Raw genomic sequence first — 26,769 nt, forward strand, 5'->3', positions numbered from 1 at the left:
GAAATTAATTTTCAATTAAAGAAAAGAATATATAATTTGTCGAGTAGTTTATGATATTTCCCATTGAAATTCTGAACAACTACATCTTCGGAATATCGACAAACAGTAAAAAAAAAAAAAAATATACCTAATATTTTCTGGTGGGTAGTCACTGATGACAATGCCATATTGTCACAATCTCAAAATTTTTTTGTTCATTAAATTTGTATCCATATTTGATGTTTTTTCAATCAAATTTAAACCAACAATGGTTGAATTCATAAACGTGTCTCTGCTTTTGCATCACAATTTTTTGTATGAAAAGAATACACTACCTTACGTTAATGAATTTAGTCCTTAATTTTATTAATCATGGGTATTTCTTTTTTGATAAATCATTAGCACACTTTTTGCAAAGAATTATAACCAATTTTTCAAAAAATCCGTTAATATTGGAAGATATTTTAATAGTGTAAACAATTTTTTTGTACCGATTAAACATGTTTTAAAACTTATTTTTTAAAAACCAAACATTTTTAAATTTATCATTAATTTTTGTATTTCATTTTTATATTAGATTGAAACAGAAAAGGTTTTGAGTGCGAAGGTTTAGGTAAAGGAGCAAGAACGACCAAATTGTTGTTAATTAAGTGGAAACGATTCTGCAATTTTGACAAATTTTACACAATTTCTGCCTTCAGTTTGCCAAGCATTTATGCTTAGTATGTTGCATATAAGTTCTCTTTTTTGAAGTGTAATGATAACAATCTCCATCAATGTTGAAGCGATTTCCTCTTCGTATTTTACAGTTGTTGCATTTTCGCTTACGGTGTTTAATGGTATATCCAAATTAACATTCGAACACATTTTTAGTCTAACATAAGAAATGCTCGAAATGCTTAAATCTTGATTCAATGTATGTATGTTTAAATGTACGCCACTTACGACTAGTTATCAGTTCTTAGATAATCCTGCAAATGAATGAGTGGTTTTACAGTAGTGAATCAATAAATAAGCCCAAAAAACTCAATTAAATTTCAAATATTGTTTTTAGTCAACCCAGAGTTAATTCATCAAAATCAGTCAGCCCTATCGGCAATACAATTTCCCTGGAAAAATTTCTCTATTCCGAAAAATCGGTATCGGCAATACTTTTTGAATAGAAAAATTTCCTAGGAAAAAATTCCCACACAAAAATACCTATCGGGAATGAAGTTTCTCCCCCGAAGTATTTCTATCATATTTTTTTATGGGGAACAGATATTTTGAAGCCAAAATGTACGTGTTTTTCTTTCAAAATATTTTATTATTAAATTATTTACTTCCTTAATCCAACAAAAAGCAAATGATATTGCAACTGGATAACGCAAAATAGTAGACAAAAATAAAATATAAGAAAACCTTAAAAAAAAGCATGGAACTAAAGGAGACCATTCCGAGAGCATTAGTTTGCTGCTTTGGTCGAAGAAATGATTAAATTATGTGGAATGCCTCAATTTATTTCAGTTATTTGTTTATCATGTCAAAAAAAAAACAAAGCTTAAAAAACTTAATTGATTGATTCTTTAATTAAAATTAAAAACACAAAACTAATGGGCAAAAAATAAAAAAAATTATTGAATAAAAATCTACAAATCAACACCAAAGAAAAAAATTATATAAATATTGACTATTAAACATTTTAATTGTTTTTGTGCACTACATACAATCAAATTAGAGTTGTCAAAATTTTCGAAGACATGCGTTCGAATGTTTTTTTGTTTTGTTAAGTTGGCTGTACTTCTTTCCCGAAAACGAAATTCCGATGGAGATTGCCGATAAGGAGAAAAATTCCCGGGATAGAAAACCTACTCCCGGGGAAATTTCTCACGTGAGATTGCCGATAGGACTGAGTGAGTTAACTCGGGGTTTACCTAATACTCGCAGTGAAAAACTGGCACCCCTATTGCGATTGTCAATTATCAATTGGATAATTAATAAATCCTGAAATTTTGCACTTTCAATCTCATTTTATTATGTAATGGGCCAATGTAACAGTAATTTTTATTAATACTATTACAATTTATGACAGCCAACATCTAACATCGAAACTTTTAAAAATCGAGTTTCTAAGAATTTAATTTTAACTTTTATCAGCTTTCAATTCATCATAGACAATCGTAGTAGGAGTTGTGGGTCTTAGTAATATCATTTATGAAAACACCAACAATCTTGACGAAAATTCTGAGAAGTGGACGTTTTCTTAAAAAATTCCATGTTTTCGAGAATTCGAATACAAAATTTGGAAAAATTTTACTCATTCACTAAAATTCCAGGGTCTTTGATTCTCACATTCAGAGGCAGTGTTATTTATTAATAGAAGTATACTTTATTTCGTATGCAAATTTGGGATTTTTTTTTAAATTCAAAATGTGTTAATTTATGGGTGGTATCGCTAGTATTTTGTAAGTATGTAATCAGGAACTGTGAACTTGTATATTATGTATATCCAATTTCTATAATTTATTTATCCACATTTTTTGCTGCTGTTTTATACAAAAACTTTCTTATTTAGAAAAATGTGTCATATAAGTATCTTGTTTTGTTTGGAGGGGGTATATGAAAAAGCAATTTGTTCTTTGCTGATGATTATTTGGTGCAAGGTAAGATACAAATTAATTGAAATAAGTATCTTTTTAAATGATAAAATAGGCAGTTTTATTCCAGAAACAAACTCTTTTTTTTTTAATATACAGTATCAAACATATTATGTGCTATAGAAAAAATATATTGTTGATAGTTGCACTGTGTTTTTATAAATGTTTTTCATTTTTCTTTAAGATGTTTTGGTCACCTGGAAAACTCGACTTTTTTCTCCCAAGTTTCAAAATATCACTCAGCGTTTTTGGGTGGCTCTTGTTTGTTTTGAATTGAAAATAATTTAAAAGTGTAGGTGGTTGGGTAAGGTTTCTTAAAAAAAATATATTTTGTTATATTGCAATAAATTCTTTAAAATACTTGCTGAATATTTTATATCTATATATAAAAAAAAAAAAAAACAAACCTCATTGCACTCATACAAAATTACACAATCTCATTCGATATTCGAGTAGTGTGTCTGTGAACATAATAAAATTTCTCATAATATTATTTTCTAAATATATTTTTCTAAATATTATATTGCTTTGCTATGACATCAAAGAATATTTAACAATATTTTCCAGAAAGAATAAAAGTATGAGCAGAGAGATGAGTGTTAAAAATGAGGATGAGGGAATAAAGTTTATTAGAGTTGTGTTCGGGTATGTATTTCATTTAAAAAGTATATTGGCTGTTTTTTTTTCAACATACACATTTATTATAATTGATTATAAACATATTACAAGATTGAAGATATTTTGTCACATGTTATATATATGTACCTTAACCTTAATTTTTCTGAGAAATACTTACCTTATATTTACATGAAATATATTTTCCCTTTTATATATTATGTATAAAAACCATGTCAAACCATATTCAAAGTTTATTATGTGTTTCTTCATATCTAGCCCTGGGCAGTTTGATGCTCGTTGAGTATACATAGTTTCTGAAGTGTGTGTGTTCAAATAGTATTGATGCGCCTCTGGACGAAAACGAAAACAAATAAAAAAGTAATTTATTTTTCTTTTTAAAAAAATAATACCAAAATGATATTTTTATTGTTTTGTTTTTTTTTTTTTTAATTCTAAATAAATATTTATCTAAACCAATTACCAATAACAAAATATATAATTTTTAAAAAAATTTTTTCAACTTTATTATTTCATTTCATAAAACATGAAAATCATTTCCTATTTTTTTACATCAGTTTTGATATTCTTTTGTTTTATATATTTTAATCATATATAATATTGCAATTTGTATTATTTTTGCATTGTGTATTTTTAAATGAATTTTAAAAAAAATGGGGTTTATTTCTTCCAAACGATTGCAATGTCGAAGTATACAGTAAAATATATTTTTATTTCCATTTTATTGTGTGTATTATAAATATTTATGTTTTTTTTTTAAATATATTTTTTAATAAAACTAAAAAAATGAAACGTTTTCGCCAAGAGGGTTGATATGGTATCTTAAAATTTTATTTATAGAGCTCATTAAAACATTATATTTTTTAAAAACATGTAGGTATATTTTGTTTTTGTAGTGTTTGGTATAAACATGATAACTGCATTTAAAAAGACATTAAAAGACTAATTATTGGATACTTTTTGCCTATGTTTTCACTTTGTTACCCTTAAAAATAAACGTAAGTTTACAGGTGAAAATTTGGTTTAATACTTAAAAGATCTGACATTTCAATAAACATTGGAGCGCATTAAATGAAAAGTAACCATTTTGGCCGTTATTATGTTTATACCGAAAGGCACAGAGATTGTTTTTATTTAAGTGAAATGAAGTTCTACATAATTTTGTATTTTATTTTCAAGCTACTGCACCAACACTCAGTATCTACTCATTTTTCATTTTGTTCGCAAAACAAAACAAAGAATTTTTTTTTTGTTTAACGTTTAAAATAAAAAATGGGTAACAACTAAATATTGAACAAAACTTTTATCATGTATGTATCTTAAAATTTTATATAAAACAAAAATCTGTATTGCTGCTCCAGTATTCAATTAATTTAAAATATTTTTGTTATCTTATTTTTTGTTTAGCTTTTAATAATCGATATGTTAAATAATTTGCAATAAGTTTTTAGACTAGACATATGTACATAAATAATTATTTTTAATCCTAAAAAAATAGAACATTATCTATTTAGTTATGTAATATCTTCCTGACTTGTTGATATAAATATTTGTATATATGTATTTCATGTAACACTTCAAATTCAAAATGTTAAATGTCTTAACTGTAAGAAAAGATATCGGTTTCGAAATCAAAGCCCATTCATTAAGTGTTTTTTAGAGAGTTTTTAGTCAAAAGAGATGTTGGTTAAAACGACTTAGTTGTGGAAATTTGTTTTTTTTTTCTCGATCTGTACATGGGTTTTCATTCAATTTTGAAATTTGTTGTAGTGACGATAATCGCTTAAAATTTTATAACTAATTCGAATTCTTTGGCTATTTTGTTATTATATGGGTCGATTAGTTAGACTGTTTATACCCGACGACACTTTTCAGTGTAATTTTTGTTTATTGTTATTATTTATAGTTTAACGAAATTATTCCCCTTTAAATTCCTAGTAATCGTTGCCAGCTGCTTCCAATTTTGCACTCGTAAGTGGAATTAGGTCCCCTTCCACTTGTGTGCGCCACCTTAAACGAGGCCTTCCTCTAGTGGAAGGATGACTGTTTGGATTCCTTAATTGTGGAACACAATATACAACTCAAGCAACAACATTTTTGGGACTTTTCTAAAATCAAGATATTTTGGCCTTTACTTAAGAATATTTATATTAAGACTTGTAAGTTTTGCGTGTAAAATTTTTCACCCGAAATATTTTTGTTTATCCTCAAATTTAAAAGCTGAGATGGAATTACCTGACAAAAGTTCAGAAAATTGCGAAATCAAATCAATTTTCGCCCCCAAAATCAAAAACGGGGAAAAGTGAAATAAAGTCGGAATATTGTTCACTCTTTTAAGCCTGTTGATTATTATGAAGTTTAAGTTGAAAATTATGGATTATGCTCTGGTTTTTCTGTCGCTTAAGGAATTTAAATATTTTAGTTTCATCAAACGGTTCTTTTTCTTTTAGGGAAATTTAAGTATCAATTAACATTAAATGATATTCGTACCCCATTCGTACTTTTGTTTTGTGATACAGTGTTAAAAAATTTTAAACAATAGATTTTTGCTTTTTTTTTAATTTTCTTGTGATTTTTTAATTCCTTGAAATCTTTTGACGGGTCTGATGCTTTTATAACAGCAATAATAATAAACCATGTTTGTGCGAAAATTTAATCCGTAAATTGGGAAGCGTACAAATGCATTTATTCAAATTTATTGTTTTATATGGGGACCTATAGTAAGCTAAAATAAAATATTTGCTTTAGGAGATAGACACTTAAAAGGTATTGCGATATAATTTTAAACTCAATTAGTACGATTTTACGTTCGGGGGAATGTACGATATGTACTGAATACAACTTGAAAGATTGTATAAGAAAGTAAGGTGATCTACCTTGGTAAAAATATAAATCCTCGCTTACAGGTAAAGAACTTACAGGTAAACAAAAAATGTATGATTTGCAGCTAATACAATAAATCATTGGAATTATTTAAGTTTGTTCTGGATCATATTGTATGAATTTTGGATCTGTATTCATTTCAATCATGACATTGGTTTTCACAAAAAAAAAATGTCAGTCCGAAACTACTGTTAACACAAAAGTAAGTAAGTTTCTTGCAAAGCAGAAAGATCTGCAATGACAAGAAAGAAACACACAGACTTGAAATGTGGGCATATTTTTGAACTCGTTTTTTGGTTGTTTTGGAAGTCCCTTGGTAAGCAACAGTTAAAAAAAAAATAAAAATTTCAATATAATGGTTTGTAACAATTTAAAGATAAAATTATATTTTACTGTATATGGACAGACATAGCAATCGATTTGGAAAAAAGAATCATAATTTTCTTATTGATTTGTTCTCGTAATATATCAAATTTAATTTTAATATTTAAGATGTATACTTTATATACGTAAATATATAAAATACCACCCTTATCTCATTATGTTCAATGTTTGGTAAACGAACAAAATAATATGCGTATTTATCTGTCTTCTGATTCCAATTTATCCAATTAATTAATCCAATTATGGATTTCTTATATGCAAATTACTTACATAAAATTTAATATTATATTATGTACCTACTTAAAACATATGTTTTTTTTTTAATGCATACTAAAATTTTAAATTATATTTACATATTGATAATAATTTATTTCTGAAATTAATATTATATTAAAAGAAATTTCTAAAAAAAGATTTTACGTTTTCCAGAAACGCATTAAAACCCTCCTTCCAGAGTTAGTTAAAAATAAAGAAAACACACAACACTGTTCAAAGTTTAAAAAAATAAAAAAAAAAGTAATTGTGCATAATCCAGACTCAGGTAAATTTTCTTTTATATTCTTGAATATAAATAAATGTGTTTGTCCATTTAATGAAATAAAATATTATATATTTTACCCATATATATTTAAATATATAAAATTTTATCTTTCCAATATATTGAAAATAGGTTATGGTTTAAATTTAAAAAAATAAAGATTTTGTATTTTCTATGATTTCTTAACAATAAATATATTTTTTTATTTTTAACATCAAAATAACTTGCTTTTTGTATTGATAAAGTTGTGGGAAGATTTTTTCTTCAAGTTCTATAAAAATTTAATGCGGAAAAGAGGAATGATAATTGAATTATGTTTTGTTAAGTAAGTATTTGTTCAATATTTTCTATGAAGAAGAAAATTGAATGATTTCAAAAATAAATTCAAAAGATTGAAAGAAATAATAAAACCCTAAATTGGGAGCTATTTTGAAAGGGGTCATGTTTGAATTTACAGTAGGAAAAAACATCATCGGTACAAGTTTTTTATTAATCTTAAATTTTTTTACATTCGGGAGCAGATATCCTCGGATCAAAGTCTCAAAACAAGTGTTGGTTCAAAGTAGGGATGCAGATGCGGATGCGGATTTTTGAAAGTTAACATCTGCACTTCTGCAGATGCGGATGCTTAAGATCTTATATACAAAAATTAATTCGCTGGCTCCGACCAACTTCTTTCTTGTCGCAACTTCCTTGCATCCGCACCCGCATAAAATTCCGCATTGATTATTGCTGATGCGGAGGTGGATGCGGATGTCCCAATTCATGCGGAAGTTCAGCATTTGCGGATGCGAATATTCGCAACATCCCTAGTTCAAAGATATGAGTTCATAATGAAAAAAAAAATACAAATCCTGGGTTAATCCCTTGCCGAAAATAATGCATTTTTTATTTCTCTAAATCCATCGAGTGAGAGTGAGCCATGAGTATTTCCGGAGCCAAAGAGTTCCTGGAACCTGGAACTAGTTCCTCACTCGGACACAGTTCCACAACATTACATTGTGTTTTGGTTAGATTTTTCTATTTTTATGTCAAAAATCAAAATATTTAGGAGAAAACTGTGTTTTTGATTCTATTCCAATTCGATCCCTCGATCTGGTATAATCATAGAACTGGATTGAAATTTCGACTAAGATTCAATCCGATCTTTAAATCGGACTTAAAACGGCTACATTTAAGATTTAGTTTGGATTTTTAGTTTTTGTTTTCATGAATACTCCTAATTTAATGTTTTTTTACATGGATTTATACTACTTTCAAAAACAATGGCTTAAATTTTTGATAGTTCCTCGGATATGTTTCCAGGAACTAGTTCCGAACGAAAAAAGAACCGTTCCATGTTCGTTCCGGCTTTGGAACTGTTTTGCGCATCTCTACTATTCATAATAATAGACAAAAATTATTATTGATAAAAACCTTCAAGGCTCTTGAAGTTTGTAGTGGCCAGAGATACCCAAAAGAGATGGGAAACTTCTGACGTCATACGCGTTTGCCTACAAGCTCCGTCGGATACTTTTGGCTAAGTATGCGTGAAAAATCGGACGCTTTTGGCTAAGTATGCGTGAAAAAACGGACGCTTTTGGCTAAGTGTGCGTAAAAACACTGTGGTTACACTGTGTGTGTTTTTCACATTTATTCACGAATACAAAAGAAATTACAACAACACGAAATAAACAAATGGGTTTTAGGGGGTAAAACGTACGAAAGTTTCCCATCTCCTTTGGGTATCTCTGGTAGTGGCTATCTTTTACCTGGGGCCCCAGCACGTAACTTGATACAATCGAGTATCGGCAACATCTAATAATTTTATTCAATCGAGGGTTTTCAATGGAAAATGCTCGATTAATACAAATTAGGTGCTGCTACTACTCGATTGTTCAAAGTTACTTGGCACCCCTGGGCAACTTGATACAATCGAGTATCGGCAGCATCTAATTTGGTTCAATCGAAGGCTTTTCGTCAAAAATGATCGATGCATTGATACAAAATAGGTGCACTGGTGCTGGTCGATTGTATCGAGTTAACCTCGATTGTACAAATTTACGTGCTGTCACTCCGGTTTTCTGTTGTTCGTACGTTATACGTAATTAACCTCTAGTATTGTTTATATGCCGCTCTTTTCGTTTTACGCAACAGAACCCCTTTGTACCTAAGAATTTTTTAGCGATTCATGGGTTGTCCTTAAATTGAAAGATAGATAGCAGCAACCAATTTCCTTATTATAGTTTTTGGCAGTTACACGTACGGGTAAATATTTGGCCGGCATTTTGAAGCTACCTACTTGTCCATTTTTACACTCAAAAAATGCAACCTTTAGTTTCTTATTTAGAAAATTAATCAAACAATCGTTGTTCGGCACATAAGTACCCCATTTCAAGAGAAAATATTCAAAACAGTCGTTTTTATCAATTCACGCACGGAGATTCATGGTAAGGACCCCATTTTATTATACATTTTTAATGAACATTTTTGTTTAATATTCAGCTCTATTCTAAATAAAATCTCCCGATGAATTGTGTTCGAGGAAAGCGCTCCAAATTTGCTCCCGTTTCGTATACCCTTTTGAATAGTATTGTTATTGTAAAATATTTAAAATTAAAAAAAAAAACCAAAATATAACTTTATTTGAGTTCAAATATTTGTTGAAAATAATGCAAAATAAATAATTTTTTTTTGCTAAAATCGGTTTAGTGGTTTAAGCTAAGTATACAGTTCTGCTAGCAAAAAAAACCAATGCATTTCTTATGGGAGAGATTTTTTAAGATTTTTTCCGAAAAAAAAATATTTTTTAACTCACCACAGCTGTAAACCAAAATCGAAAAAAAAATGTATACTCACCACTATTTTTTTTTCTCGCAAAACAATGAACAATGAATATAATTTTTTTTTTCGATTTTGGTTTACAGCTGTGGTGAGTTAAAAAATATTTTTTTTCGGAAAAAATCTAAAAAAATATCTCCCATAAGAAGTGCATTGGTTTTTGTTTGGCTAGAAGAACTGTATACTTAGCTTTTAAGAGAAAATCTAAAATCGAAAAAAAAAAAATAATTCTATCTCTCGGTATTTTTAGTCCTTTAAGAGAAAAAAGACCTAAAACAAATCTGAGAGCGCAAACAAAAACGCTCGATAACAATTTTGAAGAAAATCGGTCCATCTATTTAGCCTAATAAGAACTTCTGATAACGTTAGATAGACTGAAAGAGAGATACAAAAAACACATTTTCCATTCCCTATAATCTTATGTCATGTTTGTCTTAGGCCGTGTGTGAATTGCGTTAAATAGTTAACACCGTGTAAAATTTTTGAGACTATTGGGGTGAAAAAAAAAATTTCAAATTGTTTAATATTTTTCTCTGCCTATTTTCTGCCTCTTTTCTGCCATGAAACTCCTTTTTATCTTCTTCTTCTTCCTTTTTCTCGGCGCTGTTATGATCTCGATGTCGAGGGGATCATAAAACTATCCCACGTAACTGCTTCACACTAGTGATCCGCCTGTGGGGTTCGCCGGGTTGACCTCAGAAATCGGCGGCAAGCCTCCCGGTTTTGTATTGTTCCATTTCTAAGGCCACTCTCCACTCCACTCCACTCCACTCCATGAAACTCCTTTTTATAAAAAAAAAAAAACAAAACGAAACCATCCGCAAAAAAAATTTAACTCAAATTTAACCAGGTCCCAGAGCCCAATAAATTTTTAACGGCTGAAAATTTTTTATTCACCTCAATAGTGTCAAAAATTTTACACGGTGTTATCTATTTAACGCAATTCACACACGGCCTTAGTTTCGATTTCTCCAAAACAAAACCCCAATGTTCTTAGCATGGAATTCGAAGCGGGTACATTGTAATTAAATAAAACGTTTGACGTTTTAAATTGGAATGTGAATATTGGATGTATTCTCTTCGAATTTTATAATTGAACAAATTGATGCTTCATCCATAATAACCAGGTCATTGAAGAAATTTTACTATACCTAAATGTAAGAGGAGAGTTTGCCTAAAAAAAAGAAAATTAAATTGACAACAATTTCTTCCGAATTCCTAAACTAGGCCATTGTTTGAGGAAATTTATTTTGTAAGTTGAGTGAACTTTAACAATCGAAAATAAATTTCTGATTGATTTGTTAATTTTAGTGACGTTTTTATACTTACTAAAATTTCTTCTTAGAAACAAATACTTATGAAAATTTAAAAGAACTTTTACTTATGTATTTTTTATTTGTTGATTTTATTAAATTATTTACAAATTTATAGACCTACTTTTAACTTACACATAGCGAACTTAAATTTTATTTAACAGAATATCTCTATATAATAAATTGCATGTCAGTAAACCTATCTATTCACATAATATTATTCCTACTTAAAAGTATTAAAACTAAAACAATTGATACAATGTATTCACTGGTAGAAGATATTTAACATTCTATTTAATTAAAAAAAAAAATAATAATAATTTATCACACATTGAGTTCCACACCTCTTAAAATGAGAAAACATCTATAAACCTCTATATAAATGTTATGCTTTAGTTGTGACTTTGTTCTTGCTACTCCGGAATCGATCACTTCGATTCACCCAAAACCAATTTTTCTCATTGAAATAATCTTCAATTTCATCCAAAGTCCTTCCTTTAGTTTCCGGTTGCAACAAGAATGTAAAGATTGCTGCCAAGAAACTAGCTATAGCAAACATCAAAAATATTCCACGTGTTTTCACAGCCTCTTTAATAACAGGGAATGCTTTAGCCAAACAAAACAATGCAACATTGCAACATGCAAACATAGTACCAGCTGTCCGGCCACGAATCTTAGCCGGAAATAGTTCTCCCACCATAATTCCAGGCATAACCATTAAAGGTGTATTAAATGCAATATAACTGGTAAGACAGGTTATAGCCACATAGACGTCCAATTGAGAGTTAGGTTGACCTTGACGATAATACATAAACAAGCTTAGAACCAAACAGCTTAAACCTGATCCAACAGCTGAAATGGTTGTTAACAGTCTTCGACGGACCACAAGTAAAATGAAACAAATTCCCAATGTGCATAGACATCGAACAATACTGGTCAGTATTGCTGCAGACTTTGGGTCAATATTGCTTCCAAACTCCGATATAATATCAATTGCATAGAATACAACCAGAAAAGTTCCAGAGAACATTTGAAGTATCGAAAAGACAATCACAATGAATAGTGGTTTATAAGCAGCACGTTGACAGCAAAGACGAAAGATATTCTCATTGGACTTGGTAGTAACTTTTTCTTGATCCAAACGTTCATGAATAGTTTTGAGCTCATCTTGGGCAGTTGATTCATTGCGTCGTAGAAATTTCAAAGCTTTCAAGGCTTTCTCAGACCGATTGTTGCGTACTAACCATGATGGAGTTTCTGGGATTAGAAATAATGCTACAGCAGCTAGAACTGGTAAGATGATCGACAACCATGCCACTATACGCCATTCTAGACTTGAGCCAAGAATGTAGATTAGAAGGATCCCGTTTGTGTAAGAGAATGCTGGTGCTCCAATTAGAAGTGATCGCAGATTTGGTTCAGCTGTTTCAGCAATATAAATCTGTAAGAATATGAAAATAAAAAAAATGAGTTAGGACCGGAAATAAAGATAAAAACAAAAGGAGACATATTTTGGCCTAGATCTAACAATAACACTAGTTTACAAAAAAATAAATTTTTTTGGACACAAAGTTCCGTTATACTTTCCGTATGGATTTAAACCCAGAAAACTCGAAAATCTTATCTACAAAATGTTTACAGATAGGTTTTCGAGGTATGATTCAAAATGATTAAAACAAAAAAAAAAAAAAACAAAAAACCCTTGGATTTTGAAAGTCCATATTTGATCAAATTTTAGCCTTATTAATTTCTTGTGACCATCATGTTAAAAGATAAAGTTTCTTCTCTTCTCTTTTACATGTTCAACATTTATAATAAATGCTCAAAGCGTAAAAACAAACAAACGAGTTTCTTTTCGTGCTTTGTATAGTGGTAATTTTTGCGAAATTTTGTTCTTCTCAAATGTTTACCACTTCTGACAACCCATTTTGCCATCGTTGAACTTCATTTTATACCGGGTTTCAGCTTTTTATTTTTAGCGCGAAGTCATGCTGCTCTGATCATTGCACTTCTATTGGCCTATGTTGTGACTGAGTAACTCCGACTTTTAATGTTGTTTCTATACCCTTTGATATTGCGCAAATAACTGCTTACTAAATTTTAACTTCAGTTTGTTTTTGTCCAAATGCATCATTGGTTTCTGCCTAATTCAAAGATTTCTTTTATTTTCGCCATTTTTTCCACGCTTAAAGATTTTTCCCGACCCGTTTTCGTCCTGACAATTTTGAGTCCAACTAACCCATGCAACTCATCATTTATTAACATTTTTGCTTTTGAACCAATTCAAATGACCCAAAAAATATACCTATGCTTGTTTTTATGAAAAGGTTTGGTCTATTTTTTTCTCCTAAACTAAGCGCATAAAGATGGTCTCTCGTTACATATATAAAAAAGATGTGCCATTGCAATAAGTACCAAGACAGGCTAAAGGTAAGATAAATTATAATGTGAACCTATTCAGATGAGCGGCAGTTTACCTATAATATTTTTTTTTGTAAATTTTAGCTTGAAGATTCTCTGTAAATACATTGTACCATCATTTCTTACCATCACTAAGATTTTCTTTCAAAAAACTACATTTTTAGACTTTTCTTGTTGAATGCTTTTGCCATTCGAAAACGAGTTACGGGGTTTAAAAATACCATTTTCGGAATTCTCATTTCGAAAGTAGTTAATTTCATTCCACTTTAGAAATAGAGAGTACAAAATATCTGTTTAAGAATTTTTTTTATTTTAAGAAAGAAATGTAGAGTAGGGCTCCTGAAGTGACACAGAAAGGTTATTCTAGTGTTTCTTGTTTATTCATCCAGCTTTCAGGAGCTAGTTCTTTTGTTTAGGTTGGTTATTTATTACTCAAGATATAACTTTAATACTAAAACAACTACAAAAACTTCGAAAAATTATATCTTGAAAACGTATCCACTGTAATTTTTTAATAGTCCTTGAGGTCAAAGTAAGTTAGAAAATATAGTAGTATTGAGCGTGCATTTTTGCTGTACCTAAACCAGTGTTATCATTCCAAATTCAAAGCTTATAGTACCTAGTTCCTCAAAACACAACTACTACAATCTAAAAATCTCATTATATATTTTCTCAAAGTTCAAGATCAAGTAAGATCCGTTTCCGGCCGATGCCATTTTCTACCTAGACAACAGCACGTCTGCCTATAATGCCTACTACCGCATCCCATACAATTATTGACGTCTTTATAGAATCTCCCTACAACGCAGACACGAAAACGTTGTAAATCTTGCGGATTAAATCACTTTCTTGGTCATTTTGGAATTACAACGCCATTGACCGTGATCTATCTCTAGCGTTAAAGTGATTGTATGTATATTAAATCCGTGCGTGCACCCTCGCATCAAACACTATACTCGCTTTCTTCAATTGACAGTAACAATCAGTCTCCATACGGTTCCTGGATTTAATTTATTAAATGATTGTAAGACATTTCTGCAATCACTTTTCGTTTTCTAGAAAAACTAGTCGAGATGCCTTGAACTGTAGAATTTCATCTTCGACTAGTTCAAGGCTGATAGCACATGTGGGAACTGGGAAGTAGATATAAATTCATTTAAGCTTGACGCCACCACACCGTCACTATACGTTATCAAATAGGCGACGATACTAATAGTTTCACGCTTGTGTATCATCATCATCCAGTGCGGTAATAGATTTCACACCTCCCCTAATCAAATAGATAGACTCGAGTACCCATGACTTTGTCATCGTTTCAAATCGTTTATGGTAGGTATTCTATAAAGAGATCTGTCAAGGCCGTTCTGTATAGCTAAGCTAGGCACGTACAAAAATTGACGACCTTGCTCCTACATCTTGAACTCGAAAATGCGCGCTTTATGACGACGACGACGTGTTTTTCTAATTTCTGCTAACACCGATTTGGGTAAGGGTTGTTAAAGAGGGTTAGGTTGGGGGTGATTGTGTGTATCAGAACTTGTTGTGACTGATCGTCGTCGTGTCTAATGCCGGTTTATTTTTTGTTTGATTAGAGGCGCGCGTTCTATCTTGAGCGTGAATAAATGGTTTACCGCCAATTTAATCTGCCGGAAGATAATTTACGAGCGAATTGACCGTGACACAGTTTTGTTCACTCTCCGGTGGCGGCGACGACTCTCGTCTCTCGCAAATTATTACGTCGTCGATGTTTTTTTTTGTTCCCTCTTTTATTTTTGTTGTTCTTTTTTTTTTTACGTGACACACGTCGTGACTCGTGAGCCACATTGTTGATAAGTTTGTATTGTCATATGGGGGTGGTGGATTTTGATAAAAAAAAGTAAATTTTTGAACTTGGGTCAGTGTAGGGTTGCCAACCGTACTCTAAAAAAGAGTATTGTACTCTATTTCACGAATGTGTACTCTATAATCTATAACTCTGATAGAGTACGTCAAAATACTCTTTTTTTTATTTAAGGCTGAGTGTACCACCACATAAACATAAGCATTTTAACGTTTACAAATTGGTGGATAACTTTTATATTTCTAAAGATAGAATTGAATGAAAAAAAGAACGAGGCTTAAAATATTCGACCTTATAATTTCTAAATTTGAACAATTGTAATTTAGAGAGTACAAAACACTATAATTTTTGTCGTTGTTTTAGTACGACCTAATTGTTTAATTCAAATTTTGTTCTCTATTTTACTTTGTTTTGTTTAAGACCTGAAAATATTAGATTTTTTCTTGTAAAACATCAAGGTATTTAAAATTGAGTTAACCTTCTTATATATTTTTATTTCGATGAATTATATTGATAACTGCAAAAATTGTAAGCCATATTCTATCTGTTCTTGCCACTTCAGCATTCACTGAGAGAGTATTTTCGGTCTTGAATATGAAGTGGCGAGAGGAGAGGAATAGGGCTTCGTTGAAATTGATCAAAAATGAGCTCTTAATGTATATGAATTTTGAATTTGAACGTTTAGTCATACACATATTTTAAAAACAACAAAAAATTGTTATGTACTGTAAGAAGCAAAAAAAAAAAAAAAAATTAATTTTCAAGACTTGAAATAAATGGTACTCTTCTTTTTTCAAATGTACTCTTTTTTGTTCGTCTCTGAAACCAAATATACTCTATTCCTTGTTAAAAAAGTTGGCAACCCTAGGTCAGTGTAACATTGGCCTTTACTTCAATTAAATCTCGGTTTAGCTTTTCGGTAGTTTTGGTTTGGCAAAAAAAAAAATGATTTCCGAAACATAGGTCAGTGAAACGGAATGGCCTTTATTTCAATTAATTTGGATTGCGGGAATATTTTTGTATGAGAGAAATCTCTAGAACACTTTACACACAACACATAAGATTCTTAGGGTTGAACTGAATTATGCGTATTTAGTCATTTGGAGGACGTTTGTTGACCGCGGAATTCAAAAAATTGATATAAGCGGTTCATTTGTGTTGAGCTTGGATGAAATAAATTCATGATAAAAGGCTTAGCGAGATATTTTGTGTTAATTTATTTATCTCTTGAGATTTGGCAAAATTGAATCAGTTGATTTGATATAAGGTCAGAAATTTTAACTAACGCAGACTATAATTAAATTTAATCATTTTGAGTAACGTTAAAATTGTTCTACAAACACATAGAAATGAAAACATATAAATGGAATTTTGACATTTGCCCATCATTAATTGGGTTATTTCACTACTCTGTGTATTTGGTTGACCGGTTCTTCAAAAAAATTATTATGTTTTGTATTATATGATGTATACAGCCTTATTTATAGATAAACAGCTCTAAACGGCGGCATAGTTATACAATACATAAAGTTTTATCTAGCCTTTATGCAACTTCGGATAAATTTCTATTTATAAAACATTTTCTTAGCCATTATAGTTATGCTAGGTTTGTGTCCAAATAAGTACTAAAAATGGAAAATTAGTACTTTTAATCACCACAAACAACTCCATCTGTCGATAAAATAACTCCGTCTGATTCGAAAATATGCAAAAAAAAAAACAAAATCGTGAGTGAAAGTTCTGAATGTCATATAATATACATATTATAATTAAGGAAATGATATCAGGAAAAAATCTCGAAATTTCTTATTTTTTGTTTTAGTTGATTTCAAATTGTTCACTCAATTGCAAATGTAATCCAAAAAATAAATTCTTCAATAAAAAAAGAAATATTTATACAAATCATTGCTATGTTCTCTTTTTCTAAAAATTATGTGAAGTTCAAATGACATTTAAGCAAAATATATTCTTATTCAAGCTCTAAACAACCTAAAAACGCGTTTAGCTTATTAAACGTTGCATAAAGTTTATAAATAACTATTTTCTGTTTAAAGACATTATAAAGAGTACATAATGTTATGCACTGTCTATGATGAGTTTATTAATAGGGCTGGTATGTATTGGTACGTACAAAAAAGATTTCAAAGTGTCTTAGAAAACTTTGAGTTTTCTGGTATTTGGTCAGGATAATGCTTATTTTGGCACAGTTATTTGTATACCTAAAATAAATATAAAGTCAGCCCTATTGTGAGTTTCACTTGAAAAAGATTCAACATGGAAAAACGTACTTCGCTTTTTTCTTATTATGAGTTCCGGGCGAAAAGTTGTTCATGATCGGAACATTCATCGTATTTTGAACTTTTGTCCAGACAATATGCGAAGTTATCGAAAATTCCAGTTTAGCGAAAAATGTTGTTTCCGTTTGGATGAAACTCGCAATAGCTTTTAAAAAATGTCAAAAATGCAAAAAATCCTAACAAATACCCATATCGAACGCAATATTGTCAAAAATTAAAAAAAATCTCAAAAAATACCCGAATTATGCCCTCTTCGTTAGTTTTAACTCTTAAGGAGTATTTTTTGGGAAAATGCTATTAACATCTCTGTGAGACTAATGGTTTCCAAGATATTGCTTTTCAAATATTGTCATTTTCGTCGAAATCGATTAATTATTCAATAAAGGTGATCTTGTTCCAATTTTTGGACATGTTGTTTTAACTCTTATAAAAGTAGGTAGGGCAATCTAATGGTTTTACAACAACAGTAACACTATTTGTATAGCCTTTAAATTTTGTCTACGATAACAATAAATCGTTTTTTAAGATCGGTTGATCAATTTTTTTTACAAAACAATATATGTAGGTACTAGTAAAATTGTAGAACAATTTTTTTCCGTTTAAAAAAATTTTTTTTTTTAGAATAATTCTAACAGCACACAAAATGTCAAAAGGCTGAAAAAGTGGTTACTGATCATTGATCATCATTTCCTAGACTGATCATTCAAACGGTTAATCGAATAATTTTCGGGTCACTATGGTGTATGCGTAACATTTTTTTTTATAAAGAAAAATTCAAATTGTTAAAATAAAATTTATACCGAAATTTATTATCGAATCAATTTGTTTTAAATGATGATTTTGAAAATGTAATATTTATAATTTTGTAGGTGTTCCATACGTACATACAAATATGCACTACTTTTGAAATTCAAGCGATTGAGTACAGACATTTTAGAGATAACGACAATATTTAGGTTTTAAACCTTTTATTAGTCGCGTCGAATTGAAACAAAAAAAAAATAGTATTTTCTTAAACAAAAAAATGCAGGGAAGCATAAGCTGAGATAAAAAACCATCGAAAACCAGCTGGATTTAACTTTTTTTCGTCAATCATTTTCCGTGATTTCTTAAACATAAATAAGTATGGTGCTTGGAAGCGAAAGAAAACGAAATAAATGAATCAAACCATAGCAAAATTAGTTCATTTATCAAAAACTTGGGAATGACTATGTTTAAAATATAGATAAATCTAAGTTTATCAGTTAAATTTAAATCAATAATCAGCCCTATCGGCAATCTCACGTGAGAAATTTCCCCGGGAGTAGGTTTTCTCTCCCGGGAATTTTTCTCCTTATCGGCAATCTCCATCGGAATTTCGTTTTCGGGAAAGAAGTACAGCCAACTTAACAAAACAAAAAAACCTTCGAACACATGTCTTCGAAAATTTTGACAACTCTAATTTGATTGTATTTAGTGCACAAAAACAATTAAAATGTTTAATAGTCAATATTTATATAATTTTTTTCTTTGGTGTTGATTTGTGGATTTTTATTGAATAATTTTTTTTTATTTTTTGCCCAACTTATTACTTTGTTTGTTTCTTCAGATGGACATGTAATTAGTTTTGTGTTTGTAATTTTAATTAAAGAATCAATCAATAAAGTTTCTTAAGCTTTGTTTTTTGTTGACATGATAAACAAATACATAACTGAAATAAATTGAGGCATTCCACATAATTTGATCATTTCTTCGACCAAAGCAGCTAACTAATGCTCTCGGAATGGTCTCCTTTAGTTCCATGCTTTTTTTTAAGGTTTTCTTATATTTAATTTTTGTCTACTATTTTGCGTTATCCAGTTGCAATATCATTTGCTTTTTGTTGGATTAAGGAAGTAAATAATTTAATATTTTTAACAGAATATTTTAAAGGAAAAACACGTACATTTTGGCTTCAAAAAATCTGTTCCCCATAAAAAATATGATAGAAATACTTCGGGGGAGAAACTTCATTCCCGATAGGTATTTTTGTGTAGGAATTTTCTCCTAGGAAATTTTTCCATTCAAAAAGTATTGCCGATACCGAGTTTTCGGAATAGAGAAATTTTTCCAGGGAAATTGTATTGCCGATAGGGCTGAATAACTAATTTTGATAATTAAAGGCATATACTAAACATCTAAATTCTTATTTTTTAACGAATTAAAAAAAAAAAAAAACAGATAATCTTAATCCATATCATACCTGAGCAGGTGCTCCAAGTACTCCAACAGCGGATCCAGTTATAAATCTTCCAATTAAAATCATGTAATATGACTTGGATAAAGCAATCAAACACCAACCACTTATAATCGGTATCACAGAAAATAAAAGTGTTTTTCTCCGTCCAAACATATCAGCACAACTTCCTGACATAATAGCACCAACTGGTGTTGCCAAGCTATGAACACTTGCTACATAAAAAATAAATTAATAGTTTACTATAAAAAATTTACTATTTAATTAAAATTTAGTCCATCATTCATACCGATCCATGACCCTTGCGCAACATCAATTGGTATGGTTGTTATTGTTGAATTGTACAATTGGGGAAGTAGAACAGCCGAATAACCAATTGGCATACCGCATGCAGCTGATAATAATAACACAGCACATGCTGAAATGATCTGAAAATGATAATGAATGTTTAGAGAAATTGATTTTTTTATTGTTTTTTTTTTTCTTAATAAAAAATACATTTATTTTTTTTTGTCATTCAATTGCAACCTATTTACACAATAACCTTTGTGTAGCGATACGTCTTTGTTTTCAACTCATACATAATTTAAAAAATATACAAACTAAGGATTGAGCATTTAAAGACGTGTGAGATCTTAAAAGACGTAAGTGTAAACAAGCTGTAACATTTTAATTTTTTTTTAAACAATTGAGGTCAATCAATTTGTGTCGAGGGTTCAGTATAGTTTTTTATTACAAATTAAAATGTTTAAGTACAAATGTTGTATATTGCATTAATTAAAGTGATACTAATTTCTGTGTTATTAAGTGAATTATTTAAGAATTCAACTGGAAAGTTATTTTAGAAATGGTTAGTGAATTTTGACAAAAAAAATGTGAAATTTGTATCAATATATTTTCATATATTTAAGTTGACATTAGAATAGTTATTTACTTTAATCTATTATAAAATAACATTTGCACCGATGTTTTAAATAATATATTTCTATATTTATGACAGTTTAAACACAAAGTGATCAAAACCAAACAACTGCGTTACTTTACTGCAAATTTCAGTTTTATTTTAAAATCAAATAATTAAGCTCTCTGATATTCCTATTTGAAACTATAGGAACAACTTAAGTCTCCTATGAAGTTAAATCACAAAAAAAAAATAATTTCAATTAGTAGTTTATTTCATTGTGTTACCAAAAATCAGCTTTAAAACTTTAAATACCACTGCGTTACCAAGATAAACCACAATGTTACTATGCAAACAATTCAATCCAAATTTTGGTTTCAAACTTGTGTAAATAATAAAAAGGGACAACTTTTTAAGCACTAAATAGTATTTTAGGCCATATAACGGTAGGAAATAAGTTTTCTCCTTATTTTACAAATATTTATAGTCTTGATAATGAAGGAGATTTTTTTAGTTCGTAAAGGTGCTAGTGTACGCACCTTCAAACCAAGACAAGTGGTTTTTGTTTGAGTTTTATTTCACCGTGACCAAGCAAATCTTATTTCTTAAAAAGCTATGACCAGAGCTATGATATTTATCATTCCAGTACCTACCTAATCTTATTTATTGTAGTTATTTTTTGGGAAAAAAAATTCTTTCATTCATACAATCGCTAATGAAATATTGTTATCAAATCATTAAAAATGAGTTATTAAAACTACTACATATTATATATTATTTGTTGAAAAGATTAACGTACAGATTGATTTTGAATGATAATGTTCCTACTTGTACCTACTTGATTAATTAAATAAATAAATGAGTTAAGTAAAACATATGAGATTAAAAAATGCAGATACGGATTGAATTGGAAATAAAGAAGATAAACAAAAACGTTTAATTTATAATTTTCTGGGAATAATTTGTTTGTTTTGCAAGATGAAGTCAAAACCAAATTTTGATTCGCATTCAAATTCCAATATTTAATTAACAGATTTAAGATCTGGATGTTCGAAACGCTTGTTTAACAATATTTATCATTTTTCGATGTTTCAAAAATTGTTTTTATTAATAACCAAAACCAACAAAAAAAAAAACAACAGACAAAACAAACTTAACGAAAAAATATTTAATAAATTATAAGAAAACGTTAATTTAATTTTAATAGGTCATAAATCAGTAAAATTATAGCTTCCGGATAAATTCCGAGTCGCAAATGCGGCAAAAAATAGTTAATTACACATTTTGTAATCTCTTGAATCAACCGTCCCCAACCCCTTCTATCAGTAAAAAATGGATATATAATTAAAATTAATAAAGAAATATGAAAACTTAACACCATTTTGTATTATACGTTCTTCACTTCAAACAAAAAATATGCATTTAATACTCTCACATGAATAATATTAGCAGTTCGAAGAAAAATATCCGAACAAAAATATTTACTTTTGGCTGTCAAAATATAATAGAGCCGAGCCTTCCTTAAAGAACTGAAGAGCGCTACACAGAGAAAAATAGACCACATAAAATAGAACAAAAACAATAAGATTTCTCTATGGTTTTCATCCAAGAAGGAAACCTTATTAAAACAATCGGGTTTTCCTTATTGTTTTAAAATCTGCAAAAAAATAAAAAAACGATGACCAGGCTGGGAATCGAACTGGAGACCACCTGAATCGCCCACCTTACCACCTGAACCAACCTGCAATTAAAATATTGATCGCGATTTTTGTTCTAGTGCTTAGTTGCAAAAAAAATCAACTTTTCAGTCAAATTTTAATAAGATTTTCTCTATAAAAATAATAAGAAATCTCCTTAAAAAAACCTTATTAATCGTTGATTTTAATAAGATTTCCTTATGAAATGTATGGACGATAAAACAATATGGCAATCTGTTAGTTTTTAGCGGGTCATATTTTTCTCTGTGTACGATAAAAACAAGGCTGAGGATCGCATTGGAACCTATTACCGCCCTTTTCACCCCCTTGGAACCACTAACCTTGGATCACTAACGGTTCCCGAGATATTGGCGTTGTTTCAACCGTCCTGTGTGTCAACCGTACCCAGTCTCCCCTACTTCCAACAAGTGTAGGTAAGATACCTTTTAATTACATTTATCGGGAAACCCAAACCCTAAGTTAAGCAATGTGTTCTGTAATAATTTTGAGTATCTCCGAACTTAAGAAAAAAAAAATCATGTGTGCAATTGACACGTGGCAGAAGTGAAACCTTAAAAAATCATTTTTCTTGCAAAAAAAAAAAAAAAAAATAGAAAAAATCTACCTAATTTTATTCTATCACCTTCAAATCCATGATTTTTATGTGACAACCTATATAAATTTTATATCATCTGAAAGCTTATTGTCTAAGCTCAAAATATATATATCGATCAGGTCCATGAGACATCTACAAAAAGAGCTAGAATTTTTTGAACTCGTACTTTTGTCTTTCACGCTATTAAATGCATTTTTTCCCTAACAACCTATAAAAAATTTTATAATCTGAAAGCTCATTGTCCAAACTCAAAATATGTATATCGATCAGGTCTATGAGACATCTACAAAAAGAGCTAGTATTTTTTAAACTCGATGAAATTTCATCAAAAAAAGCAAAAAAAACATTTATTTTTATGTTCTCATGCTATTAATTCAATTTTTTTGTTTGACAACCTATAAAAAATTTTATACCATGTGAAAGCTTATTGTTTCACCTTGATAATGATGCATAAATCTTATTTCAAAGATGTCTACAAGAGAAGTTAGAATTTTTTAAAGTCAACCATGTCGAATTTAAAGACTGAGATTACGGTACTTCCTACACTGGTAGCTGGTCATCGCCAACAGATCTCCACAGGTGTTTTGAGGTATGTTTCAAATTTTTCAATTTAAGACTGTGCAACTTGTAGAGCACGTACCGTAAATCAAATTTGTATGTGCACTAGATCAAAAGATATAACGTGTGTTGGAAAAGAACATCTTTTTACCGTTATCTCCGAATTTTGAATATGAAATTAATTGAAATTTTGTACAAATATAATTTATTTAATTACCTATCTACAGTACAAATTTCAATTATCTATCTATTAAAACAAGTTGAAGTCGTGTCGCGTTTTCGTTTCATCTTGTTTCAAACCACTACGATACTAAAGAAGTTTTCACTTCAAAAAAATGTTTGGATGCAAATAACTCAGTAACCAGGCCTCCATCAAACTTTTGATTTTCAGTAAGGAATAGAACTTAAAGATACCTTTCTTTTGATGTCTCATTCGATGAATTTGGAGGAAATTTTTTAAAGAAAATCACAAAAAAAAAATATATAGGTATATTTTATTTACTTAAATGCATAGGCCTTTTTACTGTGATCTCATACCAGTACACCAAAGCTTGTTTCGAGATTTTGGTCCGCAGATATCTGCCTTCGAATGTTAGAAAAAAATATGTTTGGATGCAAATTACTCAGCAACCAGACCTCATAGAAAATTATGGTTTTTAGTTATGACTAGACCTTAAAGAGACCTTTCTTTTGATATCTCACTCGATGAATTTGGAGGAAATTTTTTAAAATGCATTTTTTTCGACAAGGGGTGAAATATTTTATTTTGTTTGCCTAAATGCGTAGGCCTGTTTGGTCTAAACTCATATCTGAAAACCAAAACTTGTTTCGATAATTCAGTCTGTAGTAGATATCCTCCGATCTCCGAATGTAAGATAAAACATGTTTGGATGCAATTAACTCAGCAACCAAACCTCAGAGAGACTTTTGGTTTTTGAGTTATAAATAGACATTAAAACCCCTTTCTGATGCCTCACTTGATTAAGAGCACAAAATTCGTTTTGCTCCGGGGTTCTACAGTTGAACGTAGAGTCGTTTGTGGTAAGTGTGCGCACTTTTGACTTTGAATAAGTATTACAAGCATAATATAGGATGTACATAAAAAAAGTAAATTGATTATTACAGATACATGTTTTGACTTCTTAAATTCAATTAAAATTTAACTAATATTTATAAAATTATTTATGTTTTCCTAAGAAAACCAAAACAGGTCATATTGCGCACACTTACCCCTTCGAAGGGGTAAGTGTGCGCAGGGTGTACGGTAAGTGTGCGCAGGTACTTTTGCTTAGTAATCTAAATGAATATCTATTGTTCTTTTTTTTCATTTTTTAAAGACATATAAAAACCAAACGAGGGGTCTGAGACTCCCGCTCCCATACGATTTTCTCATTATTTTGATCCATTCTGTACACTGTGAAATTTTGATGCATTTTGAAGCATTTTATGCAAGTATATATATTTTCAGTGGAATCCCATGCATTTGCATGCGCACACTTGCCCCCAAATTTTTGCGTACACTTACCCCAAATGCAGTTTTTTATTGTTTTTGATAAAATATTAATAAATAAATACAAAAAACAATAACATTTTTATTGGAACATAAAGTTTAAATAGTAAGCTCAATAAAAAAAATCAATTGATTTCACTTTAAGTCAAAGACAGGTCACTGTCACAGTTTGAAAAGTGTGAAAAATTTTAAGGAAAGTTAACTTTTTTTTCTTTTGCTTTTTCTCGAAACATTAAAAACAACAGAAGCATAAATATAACGGACTTCGACGAAGATCAGATATTTAATTAATTGTGCATCAGCAGAAATTTAAATTTTTACACTAGTTTCGAGAAAATAGCAATGCGCACACTTACCGGCTGCGCACACTTACCACGAACGACTCTACGCCTCTGTTGCTCCTATTAACACCTCTACATTAAAAAGTAATGAGTCATTTCGTGAGGAGTGTTAACATTATTTGAAGTTTTTTGTTCACATTTTTATTTTTATTCAACATGCGATTTGCATTAGCTCAGTAATTTGTTGTTAAAAAAATGTTTTAAACAAAAATACAAATTCAAATTGTTGCTAAGGTTAACAACTAACGATTGCGTGTTGGTTATAAGAAGGTGAAGCTTCTATAGATTCTCTGACTGTGGCACTCGTATATCCCATATGGTCTAGTGGCTAGGATATCTGGCTTTCACCCAGAAGGCCCGGGTTCGATTCCCGGTATGGGAAATTATTTTTATTTTCTTTTGAGAATGTTTTTTTTTTATTATATTATTATTTTGTCTGTGTTATAAAAAAAAAATGTTTTTATTTTTGCATTTGAATTTGCTTTGTTTTGTTTTATGTTTGAATTATTTTGAACAATTTGTGTGAATTTTTCAGTGACATTGAATAATGCCGTTGACCATGAATAGGTGAAGAATATTAGATAACTTTTCGTATACGACTTATATGTACTTACGGAAACTATAACAAATATCTTAAAAGGAAATTAAAAAAAATGGAAATCAAAATTTAAATAAAAACTTTACCTGATGTAAAATTGCTCTTTTACTAGATTTGTTTTGTCTTTTTTCAACATCTACAACATTTGCATGTGACTCTTTACGTGGGAGAAGTGCTTTGTCTGAGGTGGGAACAATCACATATTGGAGATTTTTATTAACGACAAATTTGTCGTGTTCATCGTTTCTAGAATAAAAAATAAAATAATTATTAAATTTATGTACATATAATTATTATAATCTACAAAACAAATGGAAATACATAATTATAAAAATAAATAAACAAAATAATATTTATTTGTTAATTTAGAGCAAAGTGAATTTGAAATGTCTTTTTTCAGTGCGGAATTTATGGATTAGGTATGAATTTAAAGTAGATACATATGTACCTAAGCTGACTATATAGGTACACTCCGATTCACTTGATTTCAAACACTAGTATTTTTTTTATTTGGTTTTGATAAAAGAAACAAATATACATCCCAAACCACTTTTTGGGGATTTTCTAGAGATTTACGCTATCTGCC

The 26,769-nt window shown here is 29.8% G+C and overlaps 1 protein-coding gene, 1 long non-coding RNA gene and 1 other non-coding gene across 3 annotated transcripts in view; 2 read left to right on the top strand and 1 right to left on the bottom strand.

Moving 5' to 3' along the window:
- The first annotated feature begins 837 nt into the window (after positions 1 to 837).
- On the top strand, positions 838 to 7,189 carry LOC129918302 (uncharacterized). The gene is made up of 3 exons (XR_008772943.1): positions 838 to 2,919; positions 3,183 to 3,611; positions 6,948 to 7,189. It is a non-coding gene; the product is annotated as an uncharacterized LOC129918302 (long non-coding RNA).
- Positions 7,190 to 11,293: 4,104 nt separating this feature from the next.
- Positions 11,294 to 26,769, bottom strand: part of LOC129918289 (facilitated trehalose transporter Tret1-2 homolog) — a 36,586-nt gene continuing 21,110 nt past the window's right edge. The window contains exons 2-5 of the mRNA XM_055998751.1: positions 26,270 to 26,429; positions 20,252 to 20,390; positions 19,969 to 20,177; positions 11,294 to 12,630 (exon numbers count right to left, since the gene is read on the bottom strand). Of these exons, the coding sequence (XP_055854726.1) occupies positions 11,575 to 12,630; positions 19,969 to 20,177; positions 20,252 to 20,390; positions 26,270 to 26,429 (1,564 nt within the window). The 3' untranslated portion in view covers positions 11,294 to 11,574. The remainder of the gene's footprint in view (positions 12,631 to 19,968; positions 20,178 to 20,251; positions 20,391 to 26,269; positions 26,430 to 26,769) is intronic.
- Positions 25,896 to 25,967, top strand: Trnae-uuc (transfer RNA glutamic acid (anticodon UUC)). The gene has a single exon. It is a non-coding gene; the product is annotated as a tRNA-Glu (tRNA).

This window comes from Episyrphus balteatus, chromosome 4 (genome assembly GCF_945859705.1).
Source record: "Episyrphus balteatus chromosome 4, idEpiBalt1.1, whole genome shotgun sequence".
Classification (NCBI taxonomy): Eukaryota; Metazoa; Arthropoda; class Insecta; order Diptera; family Syrphidae; genus Episyrphus; species Episyrphus balteatus.